The sequence below is a fragment of the Nelumbo lutea genome, chromosome 2, assembly GCF_056320005.1.
Source record: "Nelumbo lutea isolate HS-2025 chromosome 2, American lotus-T2T, whole genome shotgun sequence".
In the NCBI taxonomy this organism is placed as follows: Eukaryota; Viridiplantae; Streptophyta; class Magnoliopsida; order Proteales; family Nelumbonaceae; genus Nelumbo; species Nelumbo lutea.
In genome coordinates, this window is record NC_142685.1 from 106,768,277 (window position 1) to 106,793,486 (window position 25,210).

At 38.0% G+C, this 25,210-nt stretch overlaps 1 protein-coding gene across 1 annotated transcript in view; it reads right to left on the bottom strand.

The window, feature by feature from the left end:
* The window catches only part of LOC148872554 (1-acyl-sn-glycerol-3-phosphate acyltransferase 2-like), a 44,437-nt gene extending 21,173 nt beyond the window's left edge, over window positions 1-23,264 (bottom strand). Inside the window, exons 1-7 of the mRNA XM_088969345.1 lie at window positions 23,088-23,264; window positions 22,266-22,388; window positions 8,920-8,959; window positions 8,737-8,810; window positions 8,519-8,578; window positions 5,043-5,120; window positions 4,793-4,951 (exon numbers count right to left, since the gene is read on the bottom strand). Coding sequence (XP_088825471.1) covers window positions 4,793-4,951; window positions 5,043-5,120; window positions 8,519-8,578; window positions 8,737-8,810; window positions 8,920-8,959; window positions 22,266-22,388; window positions 23,088-23,168 — 615 coding nt within the window. The 5' untranslated portion in view covers window positions 23,169-23,264. The remainder of the gene's footprint in view (window positions 1-4,792; window positions 4,952-5,042; window positions 5,121-8,518; window positions 8,579-8,736; window positions 8,811-8,919; window positions 8,960-22,265; window positions 22,389-23,087) is intronic.
* Window positions 23,265-25,210: the final 1,946 nt, after the last annotated feature.

Below are 25,210 nucleotides of genomic sequence, written 5' to 3' on the forward strand. Positions count from 1 at the left end.
ACCACTCAACATTCATCAAAAAAAAATTGGCATCATTCAAGCATCCATCATTAGGTATAATATGAATGGTTCTGATAGCAATGCAGCAGGTTCGAGGAGCGTTTTGCAAATTCTAGACCCTACCTGCCTTTCATATTAGCTATAATATGAATGGCTCTGATATATAATAAAGTCATTAATTTGGGATCATATTCAAGCATCAACCATTAGGATTTTTCCCCCATTTAAGATTTTACTCTCTTGATTTCTCAAACATTTTTACTATTAATAAAGAATATCTAAAATCCATGTAAACATTTCAGTTCGTCATAGCACTCATAAATCATACATCCAAATCTAATTCTAACCAATTGTTTTTTATCCGCAAGAAAATTGGATTAAATTAAAATGATGATCTGGATATTACAATGACAGGGTGCATTCACCTCACCCATAAAGATTCATTCCAATCCCAGCGCAAATAGAAGATTTAAAATGGTGCCCAAAACAGCTGCTGCCTATATGCCCCTTTCTTTGCAAGAGTGTCGGCCATTCCATTTGCTGTCCTAATCTATTTGAAAGTTGTGTTCAGCTTTTGTGTGATGCCATGCTCTTTATTTCCCTAAGATCATGCCTATAGATCCATGACACAAGCTGCTTGCTTCTGGCCCAAGAACTGATCAGCTTTGAATTCTCCAAATGCTGAAACCATGATTGTTTAGCGATTCTTAACCCTTGTAGTAGCCTATAGATCCATGACCAACACTTTTCTGTGCAATCCTTGACTACTCCAAAAACCAACCATTCTTGTGCTTCTCGTGGAACTCCCATCAATCCCGGAATAACCAATTGTCACCCATTCCATATGAACAGTTTAATGTAAACAAGATACTACAGGTTGTTATTTGTTGAAGATCAAAAGTGGATGAACAAGACACTTGCTAACAATATAATCTTGCACATGGCTCCACTTTGTTTGGAAAGGCTAAACAACCAGATTTGATGTTTCTGCAATGCTTGCTAAATTTGTTTTGAAGCAGTCTCAAGCCTAAAGATTATTCATCATCATCATCATCATCATATAAGCCTTGTTATTTTGTTCTGTTTAGTGCCATGTCCATTGTTAAATTATGAGCACTTAGATCATTTCTTACTTCAACCCATCATTTTCTATGCACGTAACAGAACCATCTTAATCTAATCTCTCATTTTATCACATATTGCAGCTACTCCTAGGTACCTTCAAATAACTCCATTTTCTACTAATCCTATCCTTCATAGTTTTTCCACTCATTCATCTTAGCATAGATTTCTGCCACACTAATATTTAGGGCATGTCTCTTAACGGCCCAACACTTCTCCATACAGCATTATCAGCCTTACAACTGCATTATAGAATTTTTCTATTAACCTAAATGGTATTTATCTTATCACCTATGATACAAGGCTCCAAATGCACCTCTCCATGTTACCCATCCCATTCCAATTCAACGGGTGAAATCCTCCTCAATCTTTCCATTGTTATGAATTATCAAAACAAGGTAACAAAGAGATAATATTGAGTTATCTCTTGGTCTCCAATCCTATTATTATTAAAATTCCATAGCATAGATTTTGTTTTGTCACACTTTTTTTTATTAATAACAGAATTTCATTAGAAATTTTTAAAAATTACAAGATAGAGGGACAGGTAATCTTTCTTAACTCTCCACAAACAAAAAAGTTACAACAATTGAGCCCAAAACAACTAATTCCTCCCCATCCCTTGTTTTTCTAAGACAGCAGCAAAAGCATTTGCTGTCCTTTTAGTCCAAAAACATTCTTCTTCCTTTTGCAACCACTCCACTACTTTAAAACCTCTTGTTTCTACTGTACTTGTCCATAAACCAAAGTTTGCATTTAATCCTTCATTAATTATACAATTCATAAGGCCATAAGCAAAATAAACACCTTGGGACCTCCTGAATAAGTTTAGTCAATTAATCAATGATTAGTGCAAATATCAAAATAACATTCAAAAAAGTGAACTAATTCCCAAAGGGATCCACATATAGGAGTGAGCAAACTATAGGTCAAAGGATATATGAAACCCACTCATTGAAAGATTTAAACAAAAATTAGCAGAGTACTTGTTCAAAGGAAGAAAGGTTACATTGATACAATGTGCCTCATCAAATCTCCCAAACTATTTCTTCTCTCTCTGTCCCTCTTTACAAATCCAATCTCAGTTATTAACTCCTTGGAGAAACTAAGATGTGAATTCCTTTGTATCCTTTTGTACTCTCAAAGACAAGGGTAAAATTGGTACTTGACCCAAGGTTCAAAATATCAACGTATCAATGCATCATATGATATGTATCGATTTTCAGGGTCATGAATAAGCCATTTATCACAATTTTGACTTTCTAAAACTTTAGCAACATGATAACAACCATACACTATGGCTTTGTCAGATTTTCAAAACGTAAAAAAAAACAACGGTTAGTTTTGCAGTTTTTATGGCCACAAAAAAAAATATGCATCAATTGCATCAACACTTTTAACCTTGAATAACCATCAATCAAACCTCCTGAATAAAGTGCTCTTGATTGGGAAACAGAAATCCCTCAAATGCCTTATGTCTCAAAGGATGAAATCTATAGATTAATCAGCCAGGAAATGGGGAATAGTTCCTATTCTAAAAGAATGCATGGTGTGGATCAGAACCTTTGTGTAAATCCCATTGCAAGAACTGACATCACTGCTGGAAACAGTTAACAAGATTCACACTCATCCAAACTCTAAAAGGTGGAAACCAGGATGGTCAGGATTCTTTTCTCCAGACCTTTTTCAACAAATTAATAGAGCCCAAGAGGTGTCAAAGTGGCATGAAGCTGGATAGAAGATTAAGGTACCCTTAAAGGTCGCATTCTTCTTATCATCTTATGGACAATTCTGTATAGAATCCTCCCTACTAATCATTTGCAATCAAGAGGTATGGGTGTTGGGCAACCTATGCAGTCTTTGTGGCAAGAAGAAGAATCAGTTCCACAAGTACTGATTCCGCAGCTTCATTTAGAGCAGTTAGGTACATTTTCTACAGCTTTTCGGTAAACATTGGGCAACCCAAAAAGATATTAGCACACTTATCTTAACATTGCCCTCTAATGGATTCAGTAACAGGGGAACCATTTTGTGGAAGTTGGTCCCTTTTTCCATACATTGGTTGACATGCCAGGAGTAGATTAGCAGAATCTTTTATGGGAAAATGGACAGGAAGAGGTTTAAGCAAAAGAGGGAAAACTTTATGGCAATCTCCTGCGCATGCTATATTTTGGAGCATTTGAGAAGAGAGAAATAACCAGGTGTTTAACAACAGAACAAAAAACTGTGAGGAACTAATTTCTTTAATCTGTTATAGATGCTTCCTGTGGACTTCCAGCTCAGATTATTTCAGAGGTGTCACATTTGCTGACCTCCAAAGAAATTCTGTAAATTTTCTTCACTCTAATCCCATACACCTCAACACTTCCCGCAGTCTCAGATTTGCTGACAAAGGGGAGACAACTTTGTACTTTGATGGAAGCGTTTTCGGAAACCAAGGTGCAGCTGGTATTGGAGGTGTAATTCGAAGAAAAGGAGGTACTATCAGTTGGGCTTTTAGTAGACCGATTGGGATAGCTTCCTCAACAAAGGCTGTAGTCATGGCAGCATTAACCAGTATCAGGATTGCAAGAGACCTGGATCTATTAAATCTTACCATTAAAGGAGATCCAGCCAACACCATTAATTGGCTTACTAATCCTGATAGTGGGCCTTGGGCCGTAGCTCACTACTTGGCTGAAGCAAGAGACATCCTCTCCTCCTTGAATACGCACGTGGGCTGGGTTCCAAGGGAGCTAAATTCTGAAGCTGACAGTCCAGCTAAATCGGACGCTTACAGGGATTACTTATTCAGTCATAGTGTCTGCCTATGTAACTCCTTGAGTGTGATATCTGTGTACATCTCCTCATGTACCTCATTTCTCTTGAATAAAGTTAACTTTTTTCTCAAAAAAGAAATCCCCCAGAGAGGTGTTCACTGGAAAAGTGAAAGAGTGCTGATTTTCTAATCTGAAGTCCTACAAGGAGTTTATAGGCTTCACATATCACCACAAGGGATCCTCTACCTCCTATGATACAAAGTACTCACCTTCCGACACTTCTACTCATATCTTAATTAAAATTATACTGCATGTATCATGTTTTATCTGTCCTTCAAGCTTGGATACTAGAGCTTTCCTTCACATTTTTAGTTATGAATTAATTATCCCCATAGCTAATTACTTGAAGGACATCTAAAACAACACAAACCACGAGACATACTCTTGTATATGCCATTAAGTCATCTGCACCAAATGTGAAAGCAGGACAGAAAGGAACCAAGTGATGCCATAAACGGATACAAATGAAATAAAAATATCAAACATATAGGCTGTAAGGCAACAAATAATTGACAAAAAACAGTAGAGAAGTTCCTTTTACAGACCAGAAGTTTTAATAAGAAAGACAATTTGCAAACAACAAGAGGGAGCATCAAGTAATATTTCTTAAAATTTCACCAAAACCCTCTATTGACCTACTTGACAAAAAAAAAAAAGCTAGATATAGTTGCACAATACTAAAAACTCAACAACGAAGCCATAGTTCAATAGAAAACTTTGTTAAACATAGGAAATGGCAAACATATACAAAACTAGCTCGGAGAAAAAAATAAGCAAGACCAAGTAGTAGGACTATTAGGAGAAAATTCATATGCGAATTTATGTTAGTATAGGTGCAAGAAGAGTTTAACCTTAGTGCGTGGAATCAAAACATTTCTAGGAACAGGCAGCCCTGTTGAAGTTGCATATTCTTGAGCTGCTAAAAGCTTTGCCCTAGTGTAGCGAGTTCCCTCTACAAAAAGAGCCAACCAAAAGGGCCGAGGAAAGTCCTTCAATCGTCCAAGTCCTGCCTGCAATTACAATCATAAACAACTGAAATGAAGTTGGCAAGGTAGCCAAAACCACATACACAACTGCAGCAAGCATTTGACATGCTATTACCTTCAATGTGCTTTCGTCCTTTGCCCAACTTCTTTCCAGAAAAACATATTCAGAGAACCACATTGACCAGCCTATAACCTGCATACAGTGATCACATCCCCATAATCCAGGAGTAATTTAGATACCAGTTCTGTTTCTTCTTTTCTTTTTTTCCTTTTAAAACAGTAAAGTATAGTGTTGAGAAAAGATAAGTAAAAATGATACAAAGAGGGACCCCTGTATAGAGGATCTGTCACATTTGGGATAAACACCTGAAACAATATCCTCTAAAAGAACTGTATAGTATGTAACTTAAAGAATTTAAAAAAAAAATGAAGCGGTAAAAAAGGGCAAAGTTCCCTAAATTACAAAGCTCATGATTGACCAGTCAAGAACAGCATCCCACTATCCTTTTAACCACCTCTTTTACTATGAGCCCTGCTTGACTCTACCATTCCTTTATAGAATCTGGGAAACATCCCTTAAAGAGCTCCCAACATGACCCTCTTCATTCCTAAAAAACATTCCCCAATAAATGTAATTTCCTGATCCCTATCCCACCATACTTCTTAGCCACACACACCCTATTCCAGTTTTTTTCTTACTATCTTTTCCATAACAGATCCCACATTTTCTTCTCTAACAGAAGTACCACTTTTGCAGGAATTCCAACAAAGATAATTACTAAGTTGGTAAAACTGACAATAACCTCCCCCCTTCCGATAAAGGTATTTGGATTTCCATGAGATTAGTTTTTGTCCACTTTTTCCACATCGTGCCCCCATATTTATGTAGAGTAACATTTTACCCCCAATGCTTAGTTGGGAGCTTTCCTAGTTTACACTCCCATTTCTCCACCCACTCCTCTGTTTCAGCCACCTCATTACCTACCAACGTTTCACTTTTTGGATGTTTTATGTGGAGAACTGTCACAGCTATGAACTATCTCAAGACAACTTGGAGATTAACCAACTGTTCATGTGATGCACTACAAAAAAAGAGAGTGCATCAGCAAACTAGAGAGTGCAGATAAGGCACATTAATTTCTCTGGAAGTTGTGAGCACAACTTCAGATTAGCCTTTCTCCAAAGGCTGATATCAAGATCCAATCTTGATCGTTCCTGCTTGAAAGAGGAGATCGAACTGGCAGTTATGGCGACGGCAATGAGAAAATAGCGCAATGGTGCTATGTTCTCTCTTCTGTATCTCTTGCTCTGAGAGTCAGGATGTGATGTAGAGGTTGCCGCCCCCTCCTCCTTTTTTAATCTTAAAGAGATCAGTTCCTAATCCCATTAGGAGTTGCTGATCCAAATCTTATCTGGATCTGAATTCCCTTTAAGTGATAAGGGTAGACCCTTATCTTATCTGCAGATTAGATCAGCCCTCTCCTAATCTTATTAGGAGGTTTCCAGATCTAAATATCATTTAAATCTAGACTCTCTGAGTGGATAGGGTTCCTATCTGCTAATCTAATATCAAATCCGCCCCATAGTTTAACTGGTCAAATCAGCCCCGTTCGAAATGGGCTTTGGGCCCATGAAGCCTTAGTGCTCGTTATGCTTCTAAACTGCTCTTTGTATGGCGTGGGACCCAAGCATTGATCTACACATCAGCCACATGAATTCAGCCCAGCCTTTGTTACAAGGCCTGACCAAATACATTATTATGGACAGTGCACCCCCCGAGCCCATCGCATGGGACTGTGGGCAAATGCAAGATTAGCCCATCATGTATTACCCTCAATGGTTTTGCACTTAACCTCTCAGCCCATAATGATCAAACACTGTCCGACAAGAGAGAACCTCTCCCTCGGCTGGAAGGAACAGTGTTGCACTCTCTACTCACATGGATCCCAGGAATTAAAACATTTTTGCAAACATTTAGAAACCGTAGTATATATATGTATATCTTTTATATAAATATATTTTGCAAAACAAAATTTCAACAATTGAAATCGGCTGCCGGCAGTCTTGGTTTCCATTAGAGATAGTGCATCCCCGATCATTACCTTTGGCCGACAAAATGGCTGATCCTGTCACTATGATCACCTACTCAGATGAATTCTCAAACTGTCACAACATACCTAGGTTTCGACCCCCTCTAAGGATCTCACTGATTGGCATATCAAAGACAGCCAAATCCAACACCTAGTGCAATATCATAATCGAGTCTAGGGGTCAGGTGTAACTTTCCGATTTTGCCCATCAATCTCCAAGGTCCAGGACAATACTGGAAATCTGGTTTGATTCAGGGTTTCAAGTAAGCCTACACTGCATGTGCCTAAGGTCTCACCCTGGTGGCTGAGACAGACCACCCCAACATTTGGCAGCACACCAATGTCAGCCTTGGCAGGATAAATCTCCCCAGACTTATCCAATAGCTGTGAACATTCTAAACTAACATGAGTCTCATAAGTGTCCAGTTTAAGAGTATTACACAGAAACACACCACAAGAACACGAATCAAATATGTACTTTATTCATTTACAATAAATGTCATAATGTACATCATTCTGATTGGAGCTAAGGGCATACAACTGTCTAACAATCTTAAGCTGGTTTTCGATTCTTGAGATTGAGCAGGATGTAGAGAATCTGTTTGTATTTTGGTTCCAGGTTTCTTTTCAGGAGGGTGTTACAAGGCATAAGGATGTCAAGAGAATCTAAAAGCTAACCTGGTATGGTCAAGGCACAATAAAATAATCCCCTATTGCTCCCATCTAGACCATTAGCAAGGTATACAGACATATACCAGCAAGGAAGACCATGATTAAAAAAACCTCCCACTATGACTACCTCCTCAAGGCATACACGCACATACAAATGCCAACAAAAATCACCTTAAAATGGCAAAAAAACAAAAAAGAAAATACAAGAGCTAATAGATCGGACAATATAAAAAATTCCAGAACAAGCAAGATTACCTAGGCCAACATGCTGAGAACAAAAGGAAGATCAATTCATAGCAAATACCAACATAGCGAATCCTAGGAAAAACATGCCAAATGACATGAAACTACATGATGATAAAAAAATGGATATCATTCTATAAGAACACAAAGTCCCAAGTATTAGACTATAGCATCAAACAACTTCTATTTCTATAATACGAAAAAGGATAAGTTTCAAGAAAGACTAGGAAGCAATGTTGCACTGCCAATATACATATCCTTTTACTTTTTCAAGTTTTTAAATAGATAGCTTGTCTTTTAATGACATTATACATCTCCTACTCTACTATTATATGCCTATTGTTATAAGAGCAACAACAGTTGGCCTTCAGCAAATCCAATCAAAAGTAGCATTTATTTTTGAATTTTCCAAATTAGGATCACAACCCAATAACACAAAAGTGAACAAAAAAAAATAAAAGACCATAAGTCAATAAGAGATCAATCTCCAATGAAGTTTTACAATGATGCAATTGGATATCACATATGGTTTTCAGCCGGATATGGTGAGTAAAGCTACATTGTGTCAATATCAATAGAAAGATACCGGAAGAAACTTTGATGATTTCTTCATGACGGCTAGAGTGCTACCAAGGCAACCTGAACGCTGGAAAAAAAGTAAACTAAATTACCATTACCAACTAATAACGGGAGAGAAAGTTAAGACATTAAAGTGAATCAAAAAACACAAACAGATATAAAACTCCCAATTTTATGTTGCATGTAGGTAAGGAATGGTAGTTCATAATGAGAGAAGACAAGTACCTGAGCTAAAACCCATCCAACAAGCCAGTCAATGTCGCTTTTGTGATTGGATATGAGAAGAGCATGCTCCTTTCCTGGAATTTTCTCCAATTAATCTACGTACAAGGGTGATCATTAACCACCCTCTCTATATTAGAGAGTAATGCTTAGTATTCAAGTAAACAAAAATGTCATGGACTTTACCCATTGATTGGAAAGTTTCAGAATCTGTGTACAGTTGGACCTGCAGACAGAAAATATTGCTCAGGTCAAAAAGTGAAATGCATAAATCACAGATTTGCAGATTGCAAAGAATGTTATTAGATCAAGACTTACTATCTGAGGTGCAACATTGGTGACAAGAGCAAGTGCCCTAGGTAAAAAGCAAGGTTTAAAATGTCGATATCGACGGAAATGTTTACCCAAATATAGAACAAATGTTGGAAGTGTCAGGTGAAAATATTGTAAAAATTATAGACATTATGGAAATATTATGAAATGTGTGGAAATATGCAATGGTATTCTATATAATGATAAAAGATGCATTAATACACCTTTCTAGACTATTATCTTCCACGATGCATGTCTTTTTCTTCTATTAAATAATTAGAATTAAATCATATAAACAACATGAAGCATTTAATATTTTATTCTAATAAGTTATTAGCTTAAGTAATACTTTTATTATTATAAAAATATCTCACTATTTTTTGTTTCTATGAATAGTTTATCCCAAATATTAACTTTCTTACTATTTATTCATTTTTTATTGCTTTTATAACAAGGGCCTACAATATCACAATATAAACTATCTATTAAATCATATTTTTTATGTTAAAAATGAAAACTTTTCATTAATATAAACTATAGTGTACAAAGATTGTGAAAACCTTATTTAGTCCTAGGTTACTATAGAGAAGAAGAAGAAGAAGAAGAAGAAGAAGAAGAGGGGTTCGACCAGTAGAGGAAAATCAGTCCTCTCTAGTCGACCCACTTGTATTTATCTCCAATAAACTTAGTTACAAGAGAGACCATATTATCCCTCATAAGTGATGGGACACACAACTTAAACTTGAATAAAACAAACCTTTCACTCTCAAATAGATAAACTCAAATGACCAAAATACCCTTGTTATGTGAACTCTAACACTCCCCCTCAAGCTGGAGAGTATATGTCATATAGTCCCAACTTGTCACAAATATATCTACTTAGACTTGAGACAATCCCTGTGTAAAGAAATATGTGCATTGATTTCCCGAACTCACATGAGATGTGGTTATCACTCCACTGATCACTTTCTCTCTTACAAAGTGACAATCAGCCTCAATATGCTTGGTATTCTCATGGAAGACTGGATTGGAAGAGATGTGAACAACTACTTGGTTATCATAGTATAGTCTCATGGGTTTGTCAACTGAGAACCCCATCGCTTGTAGTAAATTCTTCAGCCATACTAGTTCACATGTGGTATGAGCCATAACTTTGTACTCAGCTTCTACACTACTCCTTGCCACCACTGTTTGTTTCTTGCTCTTACAAATTACAAGATTGCCACCAATGAAGGTACAATACCCTATAGTTGATCTCCTGTCTGATATAGAACTAGCCCAATCAGCATTTGTATACCCTACTATCTCAAGAGTCGCTCACTTTTGTATAGCAAACCACGACCACGACCTAGAGCACCCTTCAGGTACCTAACAATCCTTAGAACTTCTTCCCTATAAGGAATCCGAGGATGTTGCATAAACTGACTCACCATACTCACAGCAAATGATATATCTAGTAGGGTAATAGTCAAATAATTCAACTTTCCCACCAACCTCCTATATCTTCCAAGATCATCAAACTCTTCACATGCATCAACACTCAACTTGACATTCAGTTCCATAAGAGTCTCTGCTGGTTTAGACCTTAACAGTCTTGTTTCTTCAAGTAGGTCAAGAACATATTTTCTTCCCACCAACCTCCTACCCAAATCTTTCGTATTGAAGTAGTCCTATAGGAATTTCTTGAATCTGTCAATTCCATTACTGTCACTCCCAATTATGACAATATCATCCGCATACACCACTAGAAAGATTTTCCCATCTTTTGAGTCATGACTGAACACAGAATAGTCTACCTGACACTGTTTCATCCCAATTTTTTTCACTACTTCACTGAACCTATCAAACTATGCGCGTGGAGATTGTTTTAGTCCATAAATTGCCTTTTTGAGTCTACAAACCTTATCATCCTCCCCCTGAGCAACAAACCCCGGTGGTTGCTCCATATACACCTCAAGGAGATCACCATGCAATAAGGCATTTTTTATGTCAAGTTGCAAACGAGGCCAATCATACATAGCAAAAAAAAACTGTCTTTTGAGAGTAAATGACTGTTTAGAATAGATGTAGAAATCAAAATAAAATAACATAAATCATTCTTCTAAGGAAAAGAAGATGAAGAAGAAGATGGCGGCAATAGGGGTTCAGAGTAAGAGAGTTTTGAACCTTAATCTCAACTCTTACACCCCTAACACTATTTTATTAAGTTAAACTTGATAATTTACAGAGATGCCCTTAGTTGGGCAAAAAATTAAAAGAATATAACAAAGAAAGAATAGGCCCGGAATAAGGCCCATTATAGCAAAGAACATAAAAAATAAAAATAAAAAAAGATAAACAGCCTATGGGCCATTCGGCCCATCTTCTCTACACTCCCCCTCAAGCTGAGCATAGATGTCAATCATGCCAAACTTGCCAGTATCATTCTGAAGTTTAACCTTGGGAATGCCCTTGGTAAGGATAACACCATTGGCTTAGTTCTGTCAAATTCAATATGCTTAGTTCTGTCATATTGTACTGGGTTGTGAGCAATGTTGATGGCAGCCTGATTATCACAGTATAACACCATTGGCTTATCATGCTCAATCCCCAGTTCCTCCATCAATGATTTTAGCCACAATAGTTCAGGAACTCCACGTGCCATGGCTCTGTATTCTGCTTCTGCTGAAGATCGAGCAACATAGATCTTTTGTCATCAATGTTTCCAGCCCAGTCAGCATCTGTATAGGTTTCAAGTTTCATATGGCCATACTTGGCAAACAGAATTCCCTTTCCAGGGGAGCCCTTCAAATAACACAGAATTCGCTCTGCTGTTGCCATATGAGTATCCCGGGGAGCATGCATGAATTGGATGATGCAACTGACAGCATATGCAATGTCTGGCCGAGTCAGGCATAGATAAAGAAGTTTTCCAAGGAATCTCTGGAAGACTCCTTTGTCTTCTAACAATATTCCATCTGAAGCAGAGAGTTTATGACTCATATCAATAGGAGTATCAATTGGTCTAAGCACCCATCTTCCTTGTTTCAGAGAGCAAATCAAGAACATACTTCCTCCGAGAGATAAGAATCCCACCCTTGGACCTACCAACTTCTATGCCAATAAAGTATCTCAATTCCCCCAAAATCTTTGATCTCAAACTCTAAATGAAGAAAAGATTTGAGATCATTAATTCCCGAGACATCATTACCAATCACCATAATATCATCAACATACACAATCAGGTAAACTGTCAAGAATCCTCTCCTCTTCACAAAAAGAGTATGATCAGACTGTGCCTGTACATAGCCAAAGTTATCAAGAGCAACCCTAAACCTCTCAAACCAGGCTTTAAGGGACTGTTTTAGTCCATAAAAAGATCTCTTCAGCTTGTATACCTTTCCTTTCATATATGTTTCATACATCCCTGGAGGAAGAAACATATAAACCTCCTCATGTAATTCTCCATTCAGAAATGCATTATTTACATCCAATTGATAAAGTGGCCAGTCAAAGTGAGTAGCCAAAGATAGAAGAACTCTCACAGAGGTCATCTTGGCAACAGGGGCAAAGGTCTCCAAATAATCAATCACATATGTCTTTGTATAACCTTTTACAACCAACCTAGCCTTATACCTTTCAATGGTGCCATCAGCATGATATTTGATAATAAGACCCACTTACAGCCAACTGGATCATTCCCTTCAAGCAAATCAACCACTTTTCATGTGTCATTCTTGTGCAGGGCATCAATTTTGGATCTCATAGCATCCCTCCATTCTGGAATATTCAGAGCTTTTGACACAGACCTGGGAATTGGGTTAGAGGCAACAGAAGAAAGGTAGACAAAATATGAAGGAGAAAGCAAACTACAAGAAAGGTGCTTGGAAATGCAATGTGCTACACTTCCTTTTTCCTTTCCTAATAGCAATGGGAATATCAAGGTCTGGAAAGGATGGCTCCGAAGGGGCTGAAACAGTACCTGTTGTCTCATCTGTAACTAGAAATGCATGAGACTCGTGTGTTGCAGGGGAAACAACTTGTTCATTTCTGGATCTTTGCCTTTGATACATCCTGGGATTAAAAAGAGGACAATGAGGTAAAGAGGGAGAAATAGGAACACTAGAATGAGAGTAGAATGATTTATCCTCTCTTGATTCATTTGAATGAGGAAGAGGCTCAGCAAAAGACTCAACTGAGACAGGAAGAGGAAGAGCAAAGACGTGACAAATCCTCCCCCTTTGGACAATGTCCCTCTAGAGAGGAACTATAAAAAGGAAAAAGCTCATCAAAAGTGACATCCTTTGTGACATATCGAGTATTAGTCTTTGGATCAAAGCAATAGTAACCCTTCTGTATGGGGGAATAACCAAGGAAGATACACTTGTGAGTTTTTTGTTCAAATTTATGTCTTTGGACACTAGAGATATGTACATAACAGGTGCAGTCAAAGACACGAATAGGAATAGAAAAAAGCTCCTTGTCGGGATAAAGGAGACTAAAAGGAGACTTAAACCCCAAAACCCTGTATGACATACGGTTTATAAGGTAGGTAGCAGTGAGAACAGCATCACCCCAAAACTTTATAGGGACATGTGAGGCAAATTAGATACTTCTTGCAACTTCAACAATATGTTTATTTTTTCTTTCAACAACTCCATTCTGTTCTGGGGTCCTGACACAGAAGCTTTGATGAATAACCCCTAAATTAGTGAGATAGCAAGACAAGTTTTTCTCAAAATATTCTTTTGCATTGTCAGATCTGAAAATTTTAATCCTAGTATCAAAATGGGTTAGGACAAATTCATGGAATTGCCTCACAAGTCTAGGAACTTCATCATGGGATTTCATCAGGAATATCCAAGTAAACCGAGAAAATTCATCAATGAACAAGATAAAATATTTGTAGCCACCCATAGAGGGTAAATGGCAAGGCCCCCACGCATCAGAGTGCACAATATTAAAAGGAAACGAAGATCTGTTATTACTCAAGGGATAACAGTTTCTACAATGCTAGCTCACAAGACTCACAATGAAGACTGGACAAACTAATTCCCTTAAACAGTTCAGGGAATAAATGACTCAACGCAAAAAAAATAAATATGACCCAAACGAAAATGACATAACATGACTTGACTGATAGACTCTGTGGATATAGATCCAAAAGCAGCTTTTCCAGGCTATTCAGGGCACTGTCCCGGAGTGTCAAGCAAGTATATTTCATTTGCAACACGGCCACTCCCAATCACCTTCTGAGACTCCAAATCCTGAAAAACACAGTAGGAATGGAAGAAGGTTACACAACAGTTTAATGACTTAGTTAGACTACATATAGATAACAAGTTTGTATTTAGTCTAGGTACATGAAGAGCAGAATGAAGGATCAATAAATCTGTAGCCTTAATGGTTCCCTTGCCGGAGATAGAGGCAAGAAAACCATCGGCAATGGTGATTTTATCACGTCCAGGAAGTAAATCATATGAAACAAACAAGGTAGAAAGATTGGTCATATGATTGGCAGAAACCCGTATACCTGAATGAGCAAATTCAAAAGATGTTGAAATTTCTGAAGGGTTGGAAGAAGAAATCACACCCTCTAGGTGATTGATCATCCTCCCAAATTTCTCATATTCTGCTTTCATGGATGCTAATTGTGCACTAGTTGTCATTTCTTCAGTTTGGTACTTGTCACTATCTAGACCAGCAGCAACATTAGCACTCCCTACCCTTTTATTATAATACTTCTTCTGGAACCGAAGAGGAAGAAGCTCAGGATGTAATTTCCAACACTTGTTTTTAGTGTGTTTTGGCCTTTTACAGTACTCACAGACAACCTCTTTCTTCCCTGAGCCACTTGGAGTCCCTGCAACCCTTTTGGGTATCACTCCCATATCAGCAAAGTGATCATTTAGACCAGACCCTTGAACCTAGACAAGCCTTCTGCTTTCTTCACTACCTACCAAGGCGTATGCTTGTGACAGTGAGACACTATCCTTGGATAAAATATTTTGTTTTGTAATATCATACTCTGGGTTTAGTCCAGTTAAGAACTCAAACACCCTGTTTCTCTCAACCAGTTTTCTATAGGTCTCTACATCATTAGTGGTGTCCCAAGTTACAGCTTTTATCAAATCTGCTTCTTGCCACAAAGACTTCAGTGTTGAGAAGTATACAGCTAAAGGTTTCTCCCCCTGTCTTAAATTCTTCACATCACTTCTCAACTTGTAAGCTCTGGCCACATTTAATTTCTGGGAATAGGTATCAACAACACTATCCCAGATTTCCTTTGTTGAATTCATCCACAAATAGTGTTGACTAATCTGTAGCTACATTGAACTCACAAGCCACCCAATAACAGTATAATTTTCTTGCATCCACTTCTCATAAGATGGATCATCTTCTGAGGGAGACTTTTTGCTCCTGGAGATAAAACCCCACTTTCCTCTACTACAGATATGAATCTTTACCGATTGTGACCATGCCAGATAATTAGTTCCATCCAACTTGACTATGGTCACAGTCAGTAGAGATTCAACAGAAGCTCCCGGAACCTGCCCAGATTCAGCAACGTTCTTGTTTTCAATCTTTGAGGAGTTCTTCTCTTTAAACACTTCAAAAGGATTTCAACCAACTTCAAAAGACACCAAATGAAGATAGAACAAGGATTGTACTGTGAGCCAACCTCTATGCAGCAGTACCAGAAATCTGAGTCACCCGGAAGCTGGGAGAAACAGAAAAAAAGGAGTCGCACCTTGTAGACTACACGACACACCAAACAACTTGTTTCGATCTTCAAGAAGGAAATTCAGAAAGCCTCCAGACACTGAGCGCCCAAACCAAACACCCTGCGGGGCGCCCGCAAACAGATTTCTCCAGAAAATTAAGGTTTCGGGCAATACACTTGAATCAACCAAGGAGGCGACACAGTCAGCCCCCTTCTCTCCAGAAACCACTAACAACTGGGCAGAACAGAGTTTCTTTAACAATCCATACGATTCAGTTCTCTATACACACTGTGTATGGGAAAAAAAAGGGGTGAAAAGGGAAAAGAGAGTCTGCTCTGATACCAAGAAGAAAAACAATCTTTTGAGAACAAAGGATTGTTTAGAACAGATGCAGAAATCAAAATAAAATAACAGAAATCATTCTTCTAAGGAAGAGAAGATGAAGAAGAAGATGGCGGCAATAAGGGTTCAGAGTAAGAGAGTTTCGAACCTTAATCTCTACTCTTACCCCCTAACACAATTTTATTAAGTTAAACTTTGATAACTTACAAAGAGGCCCTTAGTTGGGCAAGAAATTAAAAGAACACAATATAGAAAGAATAGGCCCAGAATAAGGCCCATTACAGTAAAGAACATAAAAGATAAAAAAATGATAAACAGCCTATGGGCCATTCGGCCCATCTTCTCTACAATAGCACCTAAGGAAATCAACACGCAAACTGAACCAATTTTAGCCACAAGAGAAAATGTCTCAATATAGTCCACACCATACAACTGAGAATAGCCCTTAGCCACTAAGCTGGCCTTCAATCATTCCACATTGCCATCTAGAAGATACTTCAATGTGTAGACTCACTTACACCCAACAACATGCTTACCAAGAGGAAAAGTAGTGAGTTCCCACATGTGATTGTGTTGTAAAGCAAATAGTTCCTCTTCCATTGCTTGTCGCCACCCTGGAAGGTAAGGGCTTCCTGGACAGTACAAGTGTGTTTACCTTTCCACAGGGCAATAGGAAGATCGAGGTCCGAGGAAGAAGAAAGGCGAGCAGTTGAAACATAGTGTGAAATAGGATGCAAAGTACAAGTGTGTTTACCTTTCCACAGGGCATAAGGAAGATCAAGGTCCGAGGAAGAAGACGCAACCACAGGATCTATCGACAAGGGCGGAATTGGAGGAGGGGTCGATGCTCTTCTGTGAGTATACATTTATCTGATTGGTGGCCTCTCAATAGTAACTGGCACAGGAAGGGAATCCACAACTGAAATGGGGACCACGGGAAGGGGATCCTTAACAGGGACGGGAAGAGGAACTATGGGGGAAGGAGAAAGAACCACAGTGTCCGAGAAAAAAGGAACCGATTCAAAGAAGGTGACATCGGAGCACACAAATGACTTATGGGAGTTAGGGTTATAGCACTTATACCTTTTCTGAGTCATGAAGTATCCAAGAAATATACACCCAAAGACTCTCAAGGTGAGAGTAAACGGAGACAAGGTGGGAAACAACACCAAGAAGGGGCATTGACTACCAAGGATGGACATGGGCATCCGATTAATGAGAAAACATGATGTGAGGACAGCATCACTCCAAAAACGCTTTGGGACATTCATATTAAGCATCATAGACAGAGCAGTTTCAAGGAGATGTCGATTTTTCCGTTCAGCTACACCATTCTGTTGTGGGGTGTAGGAACAAGAAATTTGATTAATTATCCCATGGTGCTCTAAATATTGCTGAAATGGTGTTGAGGTGTACTCTTTTGCATTATCGGAGTGAAGAATTTTAATATGAGCACCAAATTGGATACGTATTTTAGCATAAAATTTCTAAAAAATAGAGAATAATTCAGTGCGATTGTTCATAAGATAAATCCATGTCATCCTTGAAAAGTCATCAACAAGAATTACAAAATACTTATAGCCATTGTATGATATGACTTTGATTGGACCTCAAACATCAAAATGAACTAAAGAAAAAGGACTTAAGACACGACTATCAACTCTTTTACTAAAAGAGACTATGATGTTTCCCAAGCTGACACGACTCGCAATCCAACGATGAAAGATAACTCAAGGAAGGAACCAGCAACTTCAGAGCCTTGAGAGAATGATGACCAAGGTTGTAGTGCCGTTGAAGATGAATAAGAGACAACTAAAAAGCTACTGGAAGGCCACCATCAAGGTAATACAATCCACCTGCCTCATGCCCTCCACCAATCTTCATCCCTGTCTTGAGATCCTAAAACACACGAGAAGAGGAATAAAAGGTTATGGAACAATTAAGTGACTTGGTGAATCTACTAACAGCCATAAGGTTAAAGGAAACTTGGAAACATATAAAACAGATGATAAAGATAAGGAGGAGAGATCAACATCACCAACACCACAAATGGGAGATATAAAACCATTAGCAAGAGTAACTATTTGAGATGTGGAGGACCGAGAAAGAGAAGAAAATACATTTGGAGTCCCAAACATACGGTCCGAGGCTCCGGAGTCAATGATCCAGTGTGAAGGCTTGGAAGCCAAACAAGCCATACCTGAATGGGCAAGGGTAGTTGTGTCCTGTTGAGAAGATATCTGAAAAAACTGCTCATATACTGCATGGGGTACACTCACCATCTCCTTCCCAGAAACACCAGTAGATGTGGAGGGGATTGGGTCAGTTTGTTGACTTTCACTAGCTATACCACTACCCCTAGTCACATCATGGTTAGCCCAAGTGTTGGGTGGACCATGTAAATCATAGCAGAAATTAACTGTGTGTCCCACTAATCCATAGTATGTACACTTCCTAGGGGCATTACTTCTTCCTTTACCACGACCTCCCCCTGAGTTCCGACCTCCACTCCAACCACCAACACAGTTAAACATGGAACCATCACGGTTATCTGTTAGTCCACAGCTACCACCACCACCTCTCTTTCCACGGCCTTCCCCTCTAGTCACCACCAAACCGGATCTTTTTGAGAGAAAAGAATGCTCTGTAGACTCAATAGATGTCCTCCTAAGATAGGCAAAAACTTCTTCAAGTAAGGGAAGAGCATATCCCCCTAGTATTTGTGCTCGGGCAAGCTCATATTCAATCTTCAAACCACCAGAAACCTCGTCACATCAAATTGCTTACATTGTTGTTGTTGAACCCGAACATCCAGTGTCAGAGGATGATACACATTAAGCTCATTTTGGGTATTTCTCAGACTTGCATAATATTCCTCCAAACTGTGACTACATTGCTTCAGATTAAAGTACTCTTAGTACAACTGATACACCCTAGTTGTATTGTCTTGCCTGGAATACAATTTCTTAGCATGATCCCAGATTTCTTTAGTTGTATCTAGGAACATAAAATTCACACTAATTTTTTGTTCCATGATATTCCACAACCATGTCATTATTTGTGCATACTCATGTTCCCAGTCACTAAACCCTAGAAAACCAAAGGAGGACCTCCTCTCTCACATGTTTTGCCTTTTTCTTGGCTTTTAAAAACACCTCCACAGATTTTGCCCACGGCACATAATTCTCACCATTCAACTTAATAGATGTCATTGAACATTTAGGTAAGCTGGAGAAATCAAAACACTTGTTTTATTGTCATTCCCATCTCTAGTCGATGCCATTTTAACTAATTAACCTTACTTCACAAAGAAATCACTGTTATAAGCAAAGTATTCACCTTCAAATATTCAACACAACTTCACGCACCACCACAAAACCTTAACTCACTTTCAGCACCACTGACTTTTTTTTTATCAATAACACTTACATTAAATCATCAGTAGAAAATTTACTTCAGCACCACTGACTTCTTCAACTACACATCACACACCTAATACAAGAGCTGAAATCACTCGGCCATTAAACCAAACACATGTACTGCACACTGCGGAACCACTCACACACCTAATACAAGAGCTGAAATCACTCGGCCATTAAATCAAACACCTACACTGCACACTGCAGAACCAACCTGTACTCAGCTAAATATTGTTCACCCGAACCTGCTCTCTTTGTACCATCAAATAGAGAGCTTCCTACCAATCACCACAAACAGCCACTGCACCATACACTGGAGGCATGAAGGCCTCCTACAGAGAAAAACAGTCACTCCTTTGCAGCCTTTCCCTTAACCTCCCAATGGTTCTTGAGAAATCTGTGAAACCCTAGAGAAGAGGACGATAGAAAAAAAAAAAAAAAACTAGGTAAATCAGGAAAAAAAAGGAACAAGACAAGCAGATCTGAACTTGTTAAATTCGCTCTGATACCATGTGGAAACCTTATTAAATCCTAGATTACAGTAAAGAAGAAGAAGATGAGGAGTTCAGCCAGTAGAGGAAAACCAGTCCTCTCTAGTTGACCCACTTGTATTTATCTCCAAACTTAGTTACAAGAAAGACCATATTGTCCCTCATAAGTGATGGGACACACAACTTAAACTTGAATAAAACAGACCTTTCACTCTCAAATAAATAAACCCAAATGACCAAAATACACCTGTTCTGTGAACTCTAACAGTTTCCAATCAACCCCTTGCCTAGCTAGAGAATCTGCTATCCCATTTGCCTCCCTTGGAACCCATTGATACATCACTGTTATTCCCCTCAGAAACCATAAGATTTTCTTAACTCCTTCTCAGTGCACCCATGCTGCTTTCCGTACGTCCTTTAGCCAACTAATAACCACTTTAGAATCTCCTACAATCAAATCATCCTTTCCATTTTTAGCTCTTTTGCTATTTGAGCCCCGCATAGCACAGCAAAAAGTTTGGCTCTAATGGAATCCCCTAAACCAAGAAGGCCTGAATAAATGGCTGATATATTCCCTTCTCTATCTCTAAAGACTCCCCCAATGCCTAAAGAACCTGGGTTATCGAGATTGCTTCCACCAAAATTAAATTTGATAAAGCCTAAACCAACAAGACCTGAATAAATGACTGATATATTCCCTTCTCTATCTCTAAAGACTCCCCCAATGCCTGAAGAACCTAGGTTATCGAGATTGCTTCCACCAAAATTAAGTTTGATAAAGCTTTCCGAGGGTGGTGTCCAAGGTACAATGATTTTCTCTTTTCTGATAGACAAAGAGGCCACTTCCCACCAATTTCTTTTTATATCGTTAACAGTATAGGGTGAAAACAGATCCAAAGATTCAACCCAATGTATCACCCTTACTTGGATGCAATCCAATAAGAGCTTCCAAATGTCCTTCCTCCTCCTTGAAGATTTGTGCATTTCTTTCTTCCCAAACGGTCCACAGCAAAGCAGCCCTAATGCACCTCCATAAAACTTTTCCTCACTTCCTTGGCCATCTGAAAGTTGCACCTGCAAACAAAGTCTCCAAAACGAGAGAAGCACCAATTCCAAATAGAGGTAACAAAGAGGCAAGAGATGAAAAGGTATGGCTGATTAAAAAAAGAGACAGATAAAAAGGTGTTCAGTTTCACCATGTGCCTAACAGGATATGCAACAGTTTGGGGGAAAAGCATACAATTTTTCTTTTTTTCTTTTTTTTTGTAAAATATCCAAAGTATTGATTCTTCCATGACAAACCACCCAACAGAAAGCCTCTAGTTTTAACAGAACTGGTTTACACCAAACCTCACACACAGGGAAAGAGGACCCACCAGACCAAAAAGGAAACACAAGAGAAGGCCCCTCTAGGGTTGGGGGGTCCAAACTCTCTCATCAGAAATAAGGGGACCAACAACGACATACTCTAGGATTTGGAGTAAATTAGTGACTAGGGGACACCCAGAATCTCTTAGACCTCTTCTAAAGCCCAAATCCCATGCTTCCCCTTCAGGTAAAGAGATAAATGAGGAGATAGGCATTTTATTTTTATTAAATCATATAAATTATACAAACAATTTAATATTTTTATTATAAAAATCATTTATGCATTTTATTCTATTTTAATAAGTATTTAGTTTGATCATTTGTTTTTTACTTTTGTTTTTTACTTTTGTTTTTTATGAATGTGTTACATTTGATCTTAAATATTAATTTTCTTATTACTTATTCATTTTTACTGGCTTTTACAATGATAGCTAAAATATTATATATTTTTCGCATTTTCTGCACAAAGTGGCCACTCAGAAACCAACACACATTCTCATCTGTCAAAAAAAAAGAAACCAACACACATTCTCACGCTTGTCAGACTGAGACTTTACCATTACACCAAGAAATGGCCACTCAGCGAGTTAAATCTATAGACTTCCATATTACATTCAAACACCAGATTAACATTTTAACTTGTGTTAAATTACCTTAAGTAGGTCTGCAAATGCAACCTAGGTAGGTGCCTAGACTAGCTATCACAATAAAATATATGTGGAATCACAACATATTCAACAAACGAACAGAGTTCAGAGAACATCCAAGCATGAATTTTATTTTGATAAGTCATTATAATTACGCGAGAAAGGAATAAGACTGCATTGGAAAAAGATAATGAACGGTAATAAAGTCATTTGTGGATAAATAGAATATAATGGCAAGTTGTTGAATACCTTAACTCCTGCCCACCAATCAATGAGCCACACAAGCTCAAGCCACAGCAACTCTGCCACCACTCTGTTGATCCTTCTGTACATATTCTTCGACAGCGGACGAACAAGAATGAAGCATACTGCCTGGAGCGTGCGTGTGTGTGTGTGTATAGAGAGAGAGAGAGAGAGAGAGAGAGACCGGTGTAAAAAAAAAAAGAAAGTAAGTAAAACAGACCCACGTAGTCCAACAAGAAGAAAAAACAGTACCAAGAAATTCTACAATTAAGAATTTAAAATCAGTATTAAAGTGATGAAAAATAACTAAGTAATAATGACGCAGAGAACAAAAATAAACATGCAATAAAAAAAGCAAAACGAAATTTGAACGAGATAAAAAAATAAAAGGATTGGGAACTGTATGACAAAAATCAACAAATTGTCGCATTAAAATGCACTGTGAAAACAAAATAAAACCAACAACCAAATGCAAGAAACCAAGGACAAACCTAAATTCGAATCTCAGAAGAAAAAGTATTAAAACGATTCAAACCCCACATTTTGTAAAACGAAGTCAAGCACAGAAAAACAAAAATATAGCAATATTTGAAGCAAAACGATCCAGTGAGCAAGATTTGAAACAAAAAATAACAGCCCCAAACAACCCCGACCCCATTAACCTAACCAATGCAAGAGAATAATCCCTAAGAGAACCGTCCAGTGTAGCTCAGACAAAAGTCATAAAACTTATCCCTAATCGAAAATAACATCATCGACACTGAGGATTATTAAACCAGAGCTTTCAAGAAAAAGAAGAAGAAACGCGGGGAATCAATTCTCTCTTACCTGAATGATATTAACGACGATGCCAGAGAAAAGAAAAAGGACACCCAAAGGAACGACAACAGCTGCAGCTGCGATCGCCATGGCCAGCCGAAGCCGGAGAGGAGTGAAAGAGTAGTTAAGGAAAAAAGGTTTTTCAGAGACGTTGTCAGGGGTTGTCCGCTTTTTAAACACCGCTTCCCATTTGTAAATTGTAAGTTTGTAACGAGCATATATACTCGGTGTTTTTCAACCAGCCGTTGACCAACCGGTTGAACCGTTCGAACCACCACCCGGTTAAAATTCTGGATCCGGTTTGAATAAACCCTGGAAAAATGTCAAAATCTGTTAATTTGATCAAAACATTCCAATTCGTACGGTTGGACCTTTGACCTGATCGAGTTGATAATGGGTTGTGGGTTGCATACTAACCGTGTATGTAATTTCAGGAGGCCATAACTTTGCAATCTAATATTTGGTTGAAACTTTTTTTTATTTTAGATCATTTTTTGAGATTTATGCGTCTCAAAGTGCCCCACTATTTTCATGGGAAAAACCCTTTTTTAGTCTTAAATCACAATTTTTGACAGTTTTTTAAATAAAAATTAAATTTAAATTTAAAATATAAATTAAATATAAAATAATACATATATCATATCTAAAACATAATTCATACTTATACATTATATATATATATATATGCACTTAAAACATATGTAGATGTTGATATAGCACGATCTAACCCATTTAACCCAGACAATTGAACCAACGACCCACAACGTGGAGACAAAAATGGCTCGACCTCTAGATTGGTTTTTAAAACACTGCATATAATGTTCATCAGCTCCTTCCTCCCTAGAAAAAAACGTTGCTAACTTGTGCATTAACGTTTAACACGCACAATGTCTCAACTGATTCCGACAGCAATAAATAGGATTGTCAATGGGTCAGGCTACCCAACATAACCAAACCAATTATATCGACCTGGTTTCACATGATGTCCCGTTAGGTTGGTTCTGGTTCCAAATATTTTGTCCCGATTAATATTGGGTCGAGACTGGTTTTCGTTGTCCTGAACCGATTAGACCCAAACCGATAGTAATATTTACATACATTAACTATCTTGGCTTTATAAGTAATATAATAATGACATATAAATGTAATTTTATGGCCTAAAAGCCTACAATTGAACTAAAAAGGGGAAAACCTTACCACTCAGCTGTATTCCTCTTCATTTCTCCGATGGTTTCAAGTTTCAATTCTCCATTTTTGGCCTCTTCTTCTCCACTCGTGAGTCGTGACAACAGCAGCAGCAATAGAGGCAGCATCAACGGTTCACAGCAATGGTATTGATGGCATCTATAGTTGAGATCCAAGCAAGTTATTTATGCTTAGTTTGGAAGGAATACAAATGCAAATATATAGAGATCAAAACCTTATATCTATCTTCAAAAAATTAATAATGATAAAAGTTCTTATGGAAATACTTTGAACAAAGGAGGTAGTTATGAATTTGGGAAAAGTTACCTCGTTCAAATCTCTATTTTTTAACTTCCTCTGTTCAGTCTTGCTTTTAAATGCATACCTTCAATCATAATCGGGATTTATCGGGCAGACCCGATTATTCCAATTAACAGTAGTCGGTTCGGTTCTAGGCTTCAATTTGTAGACCCCTTTCGGGTCTGATTCGGAACCAGAACAGAGATTTTTCTCATCGGTTTGGAATGGTTTTATCCTGTCTTGAATCAGACCCGACCCATTGATAACTCTCCAATAAACATCAGCATGTCCTTTGCCTTGCTAAAAATGCAAAATTACCCTTCACTCATAGTTACAATTATACAACTGAGAATCTACTAGAATATTTTTGTCTTAAAAAAAAATATTACTTGTGGAGCCATCAACTCCAAAGTCCAAACCCACCAAATTGACCTCAACAGCCCAAGCCCACGTTATGTGATCAATACTCAAATAGTAGTAATATATCACAAGCCGAATTTGTAACTAATGAGAATGGTGACAATTCAGTAATTTTGCTTTCTGCTTTCTTTGTAGGATTTGGATGCAATTGTATTTTAATTGGATTCTGATATGTATCAACATGTTAAACAATTATTCAAAAAGAAATTGAGGTCCAAATGACTAAC